The sequence below is a fragment of the Oncorhynchus mykiss genome, chromosome 9, assembly GCF_057628025.1.
Source record: "Oncorhynchus mykiss isolate SJ-2025 chromosome 9, ASM5762802v1, whole genome shotgun sequence".
Classification (NCBI taxonomy): Eukaryota; Metazoa; Chordata; class Actinopteri; order Salmoniformes; family Salmonidae; genus Oncorhynchus; species Oncorhynchus mykiss.
This window is the reverse complement of record NC_143030.1, coordinates 27,313,410-27,327,742: the sequence shown is the minus strand read 5'-3', so window position 1 is coordinate 27,327,742 and position 14,333 is coordinate 27,313,410. Positions and strand designations below refer to the sequence as shown.

Genomic DNA, 14,333 nt, shown 5'->3' with positions numbered 1-14,333 from the left:
CTGTAGGGCAAATTCCTCCCCCCACCAACACCACACGCACACATTTGGCTTTGGGCTGCAATGGCTCTGCTGGTTCTGGCGGGGAAATGGTTAAGGGAGATTAGCACCTGTGTGTGTCATGTATTTGTAGCAGGACTGGTGAACACACCATGGGCATGAAAGAAAATTTGAAAGCAAACGGAGAAAGATAACGAGATGCTTCTGACAAATGCAGAATGGTTGCCCCCTTTTTCCTCTTTTCTAAAAGGCAAAAGATTGAAGAGGAGCTCTTGGCTATTCCTGGCGTCCTTCTGCATTCTCCTTGGGTGCCGTAAAACCATAAATCTCCCAGCTTGCTTCTCTGCTAATAACAGTCCCCATTTTGTTAAGATCCTTTACTGAACGTGTGAGGAGCTGGCAACACTCTGAAAGGCCTACTGTTATCTCTCAAGGTCTAAATATGACTCCGTTATTCCCATCTTAACACTTACAAAAGGAACTAGACTGGTATGTAAAAATACATTTCCCAGATCTCTAATCCTTTGCACAGAGTATCAAATTTAACCAAATTGTCAACTAAAAAAAGTATTCAGAATCCAACAGTTGACCATGCAACCTGGATCTAGCAGAACATTCTAAACTTGCAAACATTATTGTCGCTTTGCATGGGCAGCTTTTTTGGCTATGTCACAATGGGGCACTGGGAGGTAAATTCATGAAGGTGGGGTGGTGGTTTAGGAGGTATCCATTTCCTGTTTCCTTCTAAACAAAAGCAGCCCCTCTGCAGCTGCACACCAACCATGTTTATGAGCCACCCCCTTGGACTCGGTCATTAGATGTTTATTGCCTGGTCATGCGGAGGATGAGACTGACCAAAAGAACAGACCCACTTTTAAAACCAGAGGATTCAATAACCTTCTTCCTGCACCAGGCAGAAACTCCACTCTGCTACCTAATACTAAAAAGTCCAGTAGGCTCTATGGGCATACTCGTATGGTAATGTGTAAAAATGCTAAATAGAAAGATAGGAATCAAATCGGTTGTTCCTGAATGTGAAGCCGTAACAGTGCAAACAAAATGGACACACTTTATTGCTGCTAAGGTACACCTGGTTTCACCACTCACTGATTTGAAGGGACAAAAACCAGCAGACACTGGCCACGAGTACCAGAATTTCTCATCCCTAAAGCAATTATTTAAAAAATAACTTGGGTTAACATCTTTTTTTACAGCTACAGAGTAGAGCCCAGAAGACATGAAAGTATAATTCAACTCTTCCAATGTGGTCAAGGCAGACGGCACAAACCTACAAACACAAAATACATATAGGCTCCACTCACATCTGATTTGGTGGACATATTGTCCTCCATGTCGGAGTCATTGGCGTCCCTCAACTCCGAGAACGGAGGTAGCGTCGGCGCCTTCCTGCGCTCCCCCAGCGCCTCACCGCCGTCCACCCGCACTTTTGCGGGCCGCACCTGGGATTTGTCCTTCAGCAGTTTCTTTTCCGAGTAGTGGGATTGGGGGTACGGCAGCAACGAGCCCCCCGGCGGCTTTAACGTCAACTCCGAGAAGCCCTTCTTGCGCTTTTTGGTCAGGTGGTCCTCGCTGTCGGTGATGGACAGTCGCTTGTTAGTCCCTGTCCCATTCCCAGCCCCGTGCGAGTAGCCCCCATCCTGCCGGTGCTCCTTGGACATGGCCTTGGGCTCCTTGAAGCCCATCTTGGGGATGGGGGGGTTGTCCCGAAGAGGCTGGTTCTCTTTGGGTTTCTTGGATGGATCTTTGGAGGCTTTGCTTGGTTCCCTGCTACAGTCTCTGAAGGCACTTTTGGGCTCTTTCAAAGGCTTGTCCTTGTAGTCCTTGGAGGGTTTGTGGAGCTTGGATGAGCTGGTGGTGGTGGTGGTGGTGGTGAGGAGAGAGTCAGATCCTTTGAAGCCGTCCTGCAGCGAAAAGCACATAGATTAGGTCTCAATTTATTTGGATAGTCTCCTATAGGATGGTTGATCAAGCTATCAACTTTAACTCTTCATGTGCAACAACAACCTCTAAGGTTAAGTTGTGTTTTGAGCTACCTTCAGGTTTAATGGATAGTTGAACAGTTTATTGATATGTTTCACTAACTAAGTGATTATCTGAATAACAAGTTCTACGATTTGGATTAAGTACAGCCCGCACAAGCTACGTACATAATGAAAAAAGGTTAGTTCAGCCCTAACTAACACTCAGAGGATTGCACACTGGCAAGAGGGAAGATGGAGAAATCCCGCCTCAGGGTCAGTGGACACGATGGGACAAACACCTAATTAGTTTGTTTGACCCACTTTGTTGCTAATCGTCAGCATGTCAATGAGCTCAGCTAATAATTCCCTTGATCCATAGTGGAGGGTATGGGCCTAAAAGTACATTTTTGATCTCAAGGGCTTTTCTATATACACACACACACACACACCACTGAAATTAGTCTTGATCAACTGTTGACTAGATATCCAGGGAAATGGTTAGGGATGATGCAACTTGAGGTTTGCCACTTCAGTGAGATTTGTTGGGGTCAAAAAAATAATAATTAAAACACTACAGGGAATTATTTACTTGGCTTCCAGCGCTGAAGGCTTGATTACAATGCTCAAATCAATACGCCCCAGACAAGTAAATGAGCAAAGAAAAGGTTTGGTCTGGTCATGGCATTTTAAAAAGGAGTCTTAATACTGTGTGTTCATTTTGAGAAAGCCTTGTGCCACCCTGGGGTTCTGTACTGCTCGCTCAATAAAGAGCACGTCTATTCTAGAATTAAAAAAAAAAAGGGTTTACTTGAGAAAAGAGCTGGGAACTTGTTCTGTCCAGAATGCGGTGGAAGGGAGGGATGACTCAACAGCTGTAAGTGCGACCTTAAAGTGGCCCGACCGGTGAGCAAACCTGGAGATGGAAGCGACTAAAGCCAGTGCATTCTCTTTTCACTAACTAAACGACACAGGCTGTTTGTCCCGGGGTCACGCCTGCTGGCCCCCCGTCAATATTTCATCAATGCCATGAAGCCATTAAGCAAGTCTAGACGACGGGGGGGGGTGTTACGACCTGCCCAAACTACCTCCAAAACCCTTTTATTTTGCTCCTGACCCTGGGACCTTCTGGACTTAAAGCTGCTAACCCACTCACACAAAACTACTCCCACCAACAAACACTGGCTGCCCAGGGCCAAAAACTTTAAAGGACGTTTATAGCAAAGTTTTACTGGTCTGAAAGTGATGCGCTTCGCCAATAACAGCCCCAATACATTAACTGGCCACAAAAACAGCACCCGACCCCCCCCCCCCCCCCCACTGGTACTTGCCACTCCAGAGTGTGTGCATCATCTACTTTACTGCAGTCTACTTGTTACAATCACCTGCTACTCAGTGCTATGCACAGAGAATATTACTTTCAAAGCTGCTTATGCACCTTATAACTGTCAAGGCAACTGAGAAACTAACTGGTCCTTTACGCATTGTGCTGTTTTGTAGTTATGTGCAACAATTGAGTTTTGGTCGTTTAGCCTATAAAAATGCACTTATAGTCAAGTAAAACTTGGCAGACTGCCATTAGCAATCAGTAACACTTAAAAAATAAAAATAAAATAAAAAACAAGTCGGGTACAAGTGAACCGGAGGGAGAGGAGACCACAGTAGGTGGATTGCCATTGGACGTTAGTGGAAGATAATGGTAGAACTACTGTGCGCGTGTGACCCCTCTGCTCCATCAGTAATCCATCACACACGCACAGTCTGTTTAGATTGGAAACCGTTTCCATGTGCATTGGGCCTCTCGTAACCCAGTCCTGCCAGAGTGGGCTCTGCCCGGCCGCGGTAAATGATACCATTTAAAGGGCCTAAAAATAACAAGTAAATGGAAGCAACATGCCAGTTTATTGACATGTATGATTTACGGCCATGACGGATAATACCACATATGCATCTAAAAGTTGGCTTTCTGAGACCGCTAGAGAACAATTGCGTCACAATGAAACACTGATACGTACCAAGCTTCAACAGGCTTTAAAACTAAAGTGACTTTTATATACTGCCTAATTAATACAGTATGGCCGGTGCTATAACCGTCATTGGTAGCATAGGACCCCAGTGTGTCTGAAAGTTATTGGGAACAGGACCATGTGGTCTCGCAGCAGCCAAGAAATGCAGAGTTGAACTCGGCATTTGAAAATCCACAGAGTTTAAATACCCTCAACATCTTTGAACCTAGCCAAGTACGCTGCGATTCTTTTTTTACAATATTTTTTTTTTGGGGGGGGGGACTTTGAAGTGGGAGTTCTTTGGGAAGAGTTTGAGAAGAGGGGGAGTCGGTCTAGCCCTGGTCTGTACCTGGAGACCGCTACTGACCTTCGACCCTGGGAAGGCCTTGCTTTTCTTAGCGTCTGAGAAGGTCAATGTCAGGGAGTTGCTGGGGAGGGTGGGCAGCTTGAGGTGCTGGCCAAACAGAGATGTGGAACCCTCCTGCATTACCATCACCTGGAAGTAAAACGGGGTCATTTAGCCAACACCTTTATCCACAGTGACTTACAGATCAGTGACATATTTAATATAGAATGTAGCCTGTGGGAATCAAATCTACAACAGAAAGAAAATGACCTAGTAATAATACACTGCAATAAAAAGGGCAAAGAAATGAACAATGATATTGTCCTGATGTGGAAAACAGTTTATTGTATCTTGTGCCCACATGGTCTGGGAACGAAGAGCTTAACCAATCTATTTGAATATCAGATGAATTGGACTGTTTCATAATTCCTGCTTATTATAGCTGCTTGTGTGTAAAACTAAAGACTGCTTGTTTGGATATTTTTGTAACATTTTCTTTTTTAGGGAGGCTAACAGATTATCGTAGCGTTCTTGTCGATGCCAAGAGCAGCAAACCTCAAAAAAAGAAACTTGCCCACTTAACACTGCACGTTATTCCTGGAACTGCTCACAGACAGTCATTACATTGTATGGAATGACAGTGAGCACGCGCGAGCAAAGAAAAGACAACACAGCTGCTTCCCTGTGTGTCTAAATTTAAGGGTGCGTTTGATTGTGGTGTCACTTCAACATAGCAGCCGAGGGAAGAATAAACACATTTCATGTCTTGCCTAGCAGCAAGATGTAAACAAAGGGTTAACACTTCACTGGGAACATGAGGTTTCTCTGAGGTTGAAATGATCTGCTGTGAGTCAGCACCAAAACTACTTAGTAAGCATTTCCTTTGATACAACTATCCTTTCCTTTCAGTCTTCCCATTACCCTCTCTCCAAATGAAACCAACAGATGTCAAACTCTTTTAGGAGGGGGATAACAGAGCTAGGCGGGGTGGGTTCCGCCTTTACAATGGTAGGGGAAACACTTGGTCAACAACATGGGGAAAGTCTCAGAAATAATAGAAGCTTGCCCACAACTGTGCATATTGGATACAGTTCTTGGATACTAAGTCTATATTGTCAAAGCCCATCGTTGTCAATGTCAATGTGAGTGGACCAATAGCATTGAAGCTTCAGTATCAACACATTCTTGTGTGTAAATATCTCAATTGGAAGAATGTTGCAGTACACATGATAAGTCTTACTTGAGAGTCGTCCGAACTTCTTTTGTGAGGATCCCGTTGCTGTGGAGGACACACATAAAGCATGTTAGTGCACACTCACACACCAATCAGCTCTAATGGAGAAAACCTCAAAACATCCGGAGTAAGCGGAATAAATGTTGCTATGGCACACCAGTCCTTTCTTAATTAAACCATGTCACAGTCAGCGTTGTCTTTTTCCAATCTTATTTGTTTCCTCTGAAAAGGCCTGTAGACATTAAGGTGTATGATGTCATGCACAAAGACAAACATTGGTGTGTTCCTGGAATGAGCATGGAGAGGGCCCTGCTAAAAATATATATTTAAAAAAAAAAACACATGACCTTACAAATTACATATGTTCCTGAAGCGATTGTCCACAAAAATGTTTTGGGGACATTCCTGTGGGCACAAGGTTTTCGGGAGGGCAGTGGGAAGAAAAACAAAACAAAATAAAAAGCATGCGCCCATTTGCCTACCAATGGCTGGCCTGATAAGCCCATTTGCCTACCAATGGCTGGCCTGATAAGCCCATTTGCCTACCAATGGCTGGCCTGATAAGCCCATTTGCCTACCAATGGCTGGCCTGATAAGCCCATTTGCCTACCAATGGCTGGCCTGATATGCAACCGACATGGTTCATATCTCGTGGCCAGCAAAGTCAAAGTTCTTTTGTCATCTGGATGTTTTTAAAGTGCTATTCATTGCGTTACATTCCCTTCAACCTCTGATTTGTCATGTAATAAATTTACCTCTCCAGGGATTGGCCATACTGGAGATGAAGGCCTATTCTCAAGCCCTGCTCTCACAGCTTAATCAGGTGTTCAAGCAAGGCTGGAGCAAAAGCCTACCTATCCAGTATGGCCACACATGCTTATGGCTATTAAGATAAACACCAGCTATTGAGATGCACCCCTAGTCAAATTTCCATCTCCCACCCCCCAGTCCCGTCATCTCGTACCCCGCCGGCTTTAAGCAGCTTCCTGCGGAACTCCTCCGTGGGATTGTTGAAGGTGAGCTTCTCGCAGCGCAGGTGATTGACAGGCGGGTGGCCGTCCAAGTGTAGAAACAGGTCGTAGTCGAAGCGCACTTTCTTAGGTTCTTCCTGAGAGGTGCAGTGGGACATCCGTAGGAACAAAAGAAAGGAGAGAAGTCAGTTGCGTACCAAAGTCCAAGTGGTAAAATGTATATTGATAGAGTCCTCTTTCGTACAAAGGCAAAGAAAGTGTTAACTATCATTCTGTATAAAGAACTATGCAAATGCATGTGGATATAAAAATATAATTTTTTTTGCCATTACCCACAATTCAAATGCTACTTTTAGATTAAAGGTCCTAATGTGGGATGATCATGGTCTCCTATATATCAGGCTAAGCCAAATGTTTACAGGTTGGAATCTTTAGTAAGCAACGCAGGTCAAAACCTTGTTAAATGTACCTTATTTCTGAAGTACACTTCAATGGGCAAGATGAAGCCTGCGTATCCAGACTCCTCCACTTTATAGGGTGGATCCTTGCACACTGAAATATAGAGAGGGGGAGGGGGGTGCTTTTCACTCAATGCTGTGTGTTCACTTGTAAATACGTTATCCTTAGTCCTCTGAAACAATGATACGAGTCCTGTGTGCTCCCCGTGTCTCACCGCTCAGTGTTTCTAATGTGTTTGTCACTAAAGCCTTTTAAAAAAAATATATATTATATATATATATATATATATTTTAAAAACGTGGGTGAGTCGATAAGCTCCTTGAAAAATGTTTTTTAAAAGAAGTAAACGTGATTTGTTTTCTAATCTAATTCCAACGACAAGCAACAGCAAAGTCTCAAGGTACCAAATATATTCCTCTTAACATTAAAAAAATAAAAAATAAAGTATTTAAACCTACATAATTGTCAAGGTTACCTTCAGATTACAGAAAGCCCTTAATGTGTGTATGAGACATTGGCACTAATGGGAATTGGAATGTCCCTTGCTGCCAGCCACACTTGCTCACAACTTCACACTGCCAAGGTACTACCTGAAAGCGCTCCCTCTACTGGGATCTCATTATAAACATGAAGACCATTTCCGCCACCAATCTGATGCAACACGGATACCAGAAACTCTGGGCTAATATTAGATATAAATACATCTCAAATCCTGGCAACCCACGACATGAAACGCTGGGTTCCCATCAAGCTCTTCAGGACAAACAACCTGCGCTCCAGGTCAGATGACCCCCTCGGACACACCTGTTTGTCATTCTCTATGTCCCAGGGGGCTTTGTAGCAAGACTGCCAATTAGTCTGCATGTTCAAGGCAAATAAGAGAATCTACAAGCTCCCGTTCATCTTTTTATCTTTTGTTCGTCTTTACGGAGTAGTATGTGCAGCATAACCATAATTGTACAGTTTGTACATTGATAAAGCGCTAAGTAATATACAATGGGCTCCTTAGCACATTCGGAGGAGTGGTATAGTATAAATGCAGTCATTCTAACTCTGTCAAGGTCAGACAGTCTTTTAAAAAGGCAGTAAAAGCAGGGAATGGCAGGGCACAGCATGACAGACAGCCAACAGGGATTAACAAAACATTCAGAGAAAAATAGGTTCTTAAATGACTGCGTTCTCCCCAGTGTATGCCAACCGTTCAAACTAGCCAAATCCGACAGAAATTGAGAAACGGTTCTCGAAATGTAAAAAACAAACGTGTCGGAATGGTCAAAAAAGTACTCGTCCCCTACAGAGTCCTGGCTGGCAGTAACCTAGACAGGAAGTCAGATGTTCACATTACACCAGCTCTAAGCGCCACCACCTTCAGGGTGACTGACGGCTCGGATGGCTAGACCAGAGTCAACCTCACTGCTGGTGTATGCTCTGCCCCAGAATCCAATAACGCTGAGCAAATATTGTGGGTCGTGATTAATTGCGTGATCGGGTCAGGTTCAATTACATGTGGCTAAAAGGTTCCATTCACCGTAGCCTGCCGAACTTATTTATGTAGAACCTGGAAAATATGGGTTGAGGATGAGATGAGTTGCACCACCCAGAAACATAGCGTGGGATAGTCTGGGCTCTGTCTGAGCAGTTCTCTTTCACATATTTAAGCCTCCAGCATTTTTCCCCCCATGTGGCGGTGAAGCAGGTTTGTCGACCTAAGAGACTGTCTGGAAGGTGTTTTCTGAGGGTTAGCTAGCATCAACACCTGGTCTCCCAGGTATGCTACTACCTCCCACTGTGTCTCCTACTTGTTGCCCAGGAAAGAGCACCCCTATCATTTAACACAGCAAAGCGCTTCACCACATGACCTTATTTCTCACTTAGATTTGCTCAACTCAAAGAGGGGAGGACAGTCTTCCGCTTGCCTACTAACAAAGACACTTATCAGTTTCCGGGTCACGGAGGAGAGATGGACTTTTGACCAAAAAAACCCACGGTCTTGATAGCCCCCAAAGTCATTAGGGGCTGTAATGTACATTTTTGGGATTCGTCAACCAATGAAGAACACAGCCATTTCATTGTAGCAGTTGTTGTTTCTTACATATCGAATCAAAAGGTTCACTCTGTAGACTTTGTTAAAATGCCACAATCTCAATGTCTTAACTCTTCAATCAAGTCATTTATAACATTCCCCACTCAAATTCAGACACTGCGACGTGTGGGCGGCCACGCTTGGCCATCCCATCGCTTGCTGTACTTGACCATTTTAAGTTATAGTGCATTTCCTCTCTTAGCCTAAACCACTATTTCAATGCAGGATCCCTGCTGCATTGTAAATCTCATGTGGCAACAAAACTGGATTAGCAACCATTGAAGAGTAGATCACCATTAGAAGCACACTGCTTGTAATCTACACATCATTGCAACAAGTGACCCTAGAATGGAACTCATTAAATTGATGAGAAAAGATTTACCAAGCCAACACATTGGCTATGTTACCATCTCGGTGTGCGTCACAGGCAGGAAAGGGGAAGAAGGAAAGCAAATTAAATGACTGAGCTTTGAGCTGTGGGAGGAGTTTGGCTTGGCAGTACCATCTTGGCTATGGTTCCCTATTCGAAATTGAAAAGGTCACTGTACATGTGAAGGAGCAACTGGAAGGCAGGTTAGCGTTTTTCGTAATTAATCTTGTTCTGGAGGAAGCTCTGCAGAGTAGTCACAAATTGGCACAGCCCAAAAGGTATAAAAATCTGATAAACCTAATGACTAACCTTGACCTTAAATTAAGACAAATTAAAATTTTTGTTTATAACAATTTTGACTTTGCAGCAGGCACATCTAGCGGAAATCACAGTTCTGCCTACAGGACAAGACTCGTCCCATAAACAACCTGCAACTGGAAGAGCGAGGTACGCAATACACTCATTGACCTGTCAACAGGAACTTTGCCAACGATTAGCGCAAAGTTTGGAAGGGAGACAGAGGGCCAGCCTATTTATTGAGCAGGCCCGAGGTGCTCACTTTTTCTCCCTGTGGATCAAGCAGAGATGTCAATCATAGAACAATGCCAGTCACAATGCATTTGCCCTTTCCCCAGAGACTGGTTTGTAATGAGCCAAAAGTTGGAGGACATAGAACTGCACAGTAAAATTTAAAAAAAGTTGAAGACATCTTGCAGCTACTTCACCAACAGCTCCTTCCGCTCATGAAATCAGATGTTCCCTCTTTCCCCTTGCCCTCCCTCATCTCAAATGGCGAGTGTTTAACTTAACCTTTACGGGATCGGTGCCTCCCCCCCACAGGACAGTTGAGCTAACGGTGCATTAATGTGATTAGCATGACGTTTTAAGTAACACATTTCCCATATTGCCAGAAAGCTTAAATTCTTGTTAATCTAATAGCACTGTCCAATTTACAGTTGCTATTACAGTGAAATAATATCATGCTATTGTTTGAGGAGAGTGCACAGTTATATACTTGAAAATGTATCAATAAACCAATTAGGGGACATTTGGGCAAACTTGATACAACATTTTGAACAGTAATGCAATGGTTCATTGGATCAGTCTAAAACATTGCACATACACTGCTGCCATCTAGTGGCCAAAATCTAAATTGCACCTAAACTGCAATACTACATTGCGGCATTTCAAAGATAATACAAAGAAAAAAACATTATTTTTAAAATCTTTTACCAGATCTAATGTGTTAGTCTCCTACATTAATTTCACATTTCCACAAACTTCAAAGTGTTTCCTTTCAAATGGTATCAAGAATATGCATATCCTTGCTTCAGGTTCTGAGTTACAGGCATTTTTAAACATGCCTTTACTGCATCGTGCTTAGGATTAAGTGCCATCATCACATTGAGTTGCATAGCGGTTAAGAGTGTTGGGCCAGTAGCCGAAAGGTCCCTGGTTTCAAATCCCAGAGCCAGCAAGGTGGAAAGATCTGCTGTTCTGCCCTTGAGCAAGGCAGTTAAATGGTTAACTGCTCCCCGGGTGCCTGATGACGTGGGTTAAGGTGTCCTCCCGCAACTCTCGGATTCAGAGGGGTTGGATTAAATGTGGAAGACACATTTTGGTTGGATGCAGTCAGTTGTGCAACGGACTGTGTATCCCCTTTCCCTATAGGTTTAATTACGGAACGCTTTCCCTTCCCTAACAGATGCACTTAACGTCTGTAAAGTAACTGTTAGAATACAGATTATCCACTTGCACTTCGCGAAACTTTACCCCAAAGCACTTTCAAGAGAAAATAACTACGTCTGTCAAGTTGATCCGTCAAAGTGGCTGGATAAAAAGCTTTCGCAGAGGACATGCTGTCATACTCCATATTGTAACTCATATGGTAGAGAGCTTGCAGCTCAGAAAGAGCCTCCGTCTGCCTATGGAACAGAAACATTGATGGAACAGGTATATACTGGTAACTAGTCAAATATTGACACCTATACAAATTAGTTATATTTCAAGCTCTATTCAACAGCGCTCACACTTGCAATTTTAAAAAATCAAGTAATTTGAAAGCTAGTCTTTAGTCTGACTATTTCTATTGGTCGACATTTGGTCCATGACTCAGCTGAATCACCATTATTCATGAATCCGCAGCCTTACTGTTCCTGTTGTTCCGTAGGCAGACGGTGCACTAACTGTGTTGCATCATTTAATTGGAACATCTAGAGATTCTAGTGTCTAAGGGCATCAAGCCACAGTGAATCACTTCCCATTTTTAATCCAACGTCCCAGCTGTGAGGTCTTGAATGGCAGGCCGTGCAGAAAGGTCAAGCGTCTTCCCAACGGGAAAGGATAGCACAGAAAATATTAAGAGGTGCTTTCAAGTCCATTTTAAGGTCCAACTTTAAAAGAAACAAGAATTACAACTGTTGACAAAAGCAGTTGAATGTGGCTACAAGTTATGCTTCGCTTAAAGGATCTAAATGTTCATATGCCAAATCGTGAACTCCCAGACTCTACAGAATCAAATTAATTTGTGATAAGGAACAATAATTATCCTGAAACAAACTTCTGCACAGCGAGTCTTCTTACATCGTGACTAGTTAATAGTGGCGTGAGCTGCTCAATCTATGGAGAGTAATGATTAGATGCTCCGCAGAGGTGAGTCCTCAGTCCGCTGCGGAACATCTTCCCTCACCCTCCCCCAAACCATTGTGGTTACCATGCTCCACACACGGGCCAGTGTACAACCGAGGAGAGGTCACCTGCTCCCATTTGGACTAATCGAGTTAGCAAGGGACTTAAGATGCAGGGGGCCAGTTGCTAAGCTCTTAGGAAAAAGCCAATGCCGCAAAAAAAGGTGTACCAGGATATCCCCTGGTCAAGCAAGTGCCAAACAATGGAAGGTGGCAGGTTATGGCCTTAAAGGAGTTGACTGAAGAGTTCTAGACAGTATTGCACAATGCTTATGTAAAGGGGGGGGTGGAGTGTAGACCATGCTGTGGCCTTCATCAAATCTGCTCATTCACTTGGCCAAGCAGCGGCCGACCTGAAATAACAAACCATTTGCAGAATTAAAATTGGTTGGCCGATAATTGGTCCCAGGCATGGGCTTAATTACCACAGGCTCGACGCTCTCCTCTCCCCATTTACCTCCCCCTCGAGCTTTTTTCTTCTGCACTGTTGACCTATATGACTGGCTGCAGACTGATGTACAAGCCCATGAGCAGCCCTCAGCCCTAGACTGATTACAGAAAAATGCTAATCTAAGCATTTTCATTAGGACCTCAATGCCACAACATGGGTGTCAGTCTGTTCAATCAAAAAGGGGAAGGAAGTAGAATGTCACAACTGTGATCTGAAGAGAACCGCCACTAACAATCTATGGCTATGGGGAGTTCATTTATCCTCATTCTCTATCATTGTATCAAATAAGGCTAATTTCTCAAGCAGGCTGCTACACAAATACCTGAAAGTCATCAGCACCAAAACGTTCCTTATAGTTGGAAGACTGTTTAGTGTAGTTTTGACCACTACTGTAGCAACAGGAACCAACCTGACCTGGCAACTCATGCGCTAATCAAAGACATACAGCCTGTTTCCTGCCAGGGCCCAGCTCTTGTTCATATAGGCAATTTGCTCCCTTTTGCCAATGCCGAGTGGAAGTTTGAATTAGTGGAGAGAGACGGTCCAATGCTCAGACAAAAACAACCATGCATCGACGAAAGGAAAACGAGGAAAGACAGGGAGAACCAGGGATGAAAGCGCTTCCCCAAAGCACATCTTGCCATATGGGGGGGACGACACAAAAAAAGGTGCGATTCTGCACCTACCATATTGGAAGACACCAAAGGCAGGGAGGGGGTTGTGTCACTGAAGCTACAGGGTGTCATGGTAGCAGCGCTCAGACATACACAAAACACTCAGTGGGATTTCTCCTAGACTGACACGGGTCCTGAGAGAGAGAGAGAGAGAAGGGGGGGGGGGGGACCTCAGGGGGAGTACATGAACAATACCAACCTTGTAACCAAATCATAAACATCTGTCACTCGGATACAGTGGATCACTCCCTCAAGCTTCCCTTACGATGTCACACAAGTCACTCTTACTATTCTATTCTGATTATAGTTTGGGCACTACCAGTGTGGGAAAAAAACACTTTTAGGGGCATGATGGTTGGATCTCATGAGAATAGTATGGCCTACTCCATGACTACAGCATAACGTTTTTTTATTTTTTTAAAAGTTCCCTCTAGTGCCTTTCGGTTTCCCCATGGTTCCTACACATATACCCCACACCCTCTTCTTCAGAAATAGACAACCACAGATCTCTCGCCTAGATCTTGAGGGTGCAACTTCCTGTCCCATACACCCCTTTACACTACTGATCCAAAACAGCTGAATGTGAGCGTACTGAATGATGATTCAGCGGCCAGGCCGACGCCGATATAAAGGGGTGAACAGTGAACACGTGTTGGCAATATCCTCATTCACCAACCACAGCTGAGCACAGAGGGAAAAACACTAAACACCAAGCTTAACAGTCCATGGCAGACCTCAAAGTAAACCCCAAACGAGAGCATTCATTTTATAGTCTTAGAAAACACTACTCATAACAAGACTTTGTTTTTAATTACAAAGATCATTAATTAAAGTCATTCAATGCAAGACCAAGCATTTATAGTGAGCAACAAAAAAAAAGACACCAGCACGCTCTCAACAGCATTAAGTCGTTATGCGAACAATGGCATGATACCAGCCAAACAGATTGGGTTAGGTCAGTCTGCATGGGACCTTGACTGAACTGGGTATAGTTTTCCCACCCAGTCCCCTCTTAGATTTGTAGTGTCTCCCTGATGCCAGCTATCCCCTGTAATTGACCATTAGGGGCCAAGATG

General features: G+C 43.9%; 1 protein-coding gene across 2 annotated transcripts in view; it reads right to left on the bottom strand.

The window, feature by feature from the left end:
- mllt3 (MLLT3 super elongation complex subunit) overlaps positions 1–14,333 on the bottom strand; it is a 41,992-nt gene that overhangs the window by 13,141 nt on the left and 14,518 nt on the right. For both annotated transcript variants that reach the window (XM_021615178.3, XM_090183867.1), the window contains exons 3-7: positions 7,003–7,085; positions 6,527–6,670; positions 5,569–5,607; positions 4,350–4,478; positions 1,320–1,919 (exon numbers count right to left, since the gene is read on the bottom strand). In XM_021615178.3, coding sequence (XP_021470853.2) covers positions 1,320–1,919; positions 4,350–4,478; positions 5,569–5,607; positions 6,527–6,670; positions 7,003–7,085 — 995 coding nt within the window. The remainder of the gene's footprint in view (positions 1–1,319; positions 1,920–4,349; positions 4,479–5,568; positions 5,608–6,526; positions 6,671–7,002; positions 7,086–14,333) is intronic.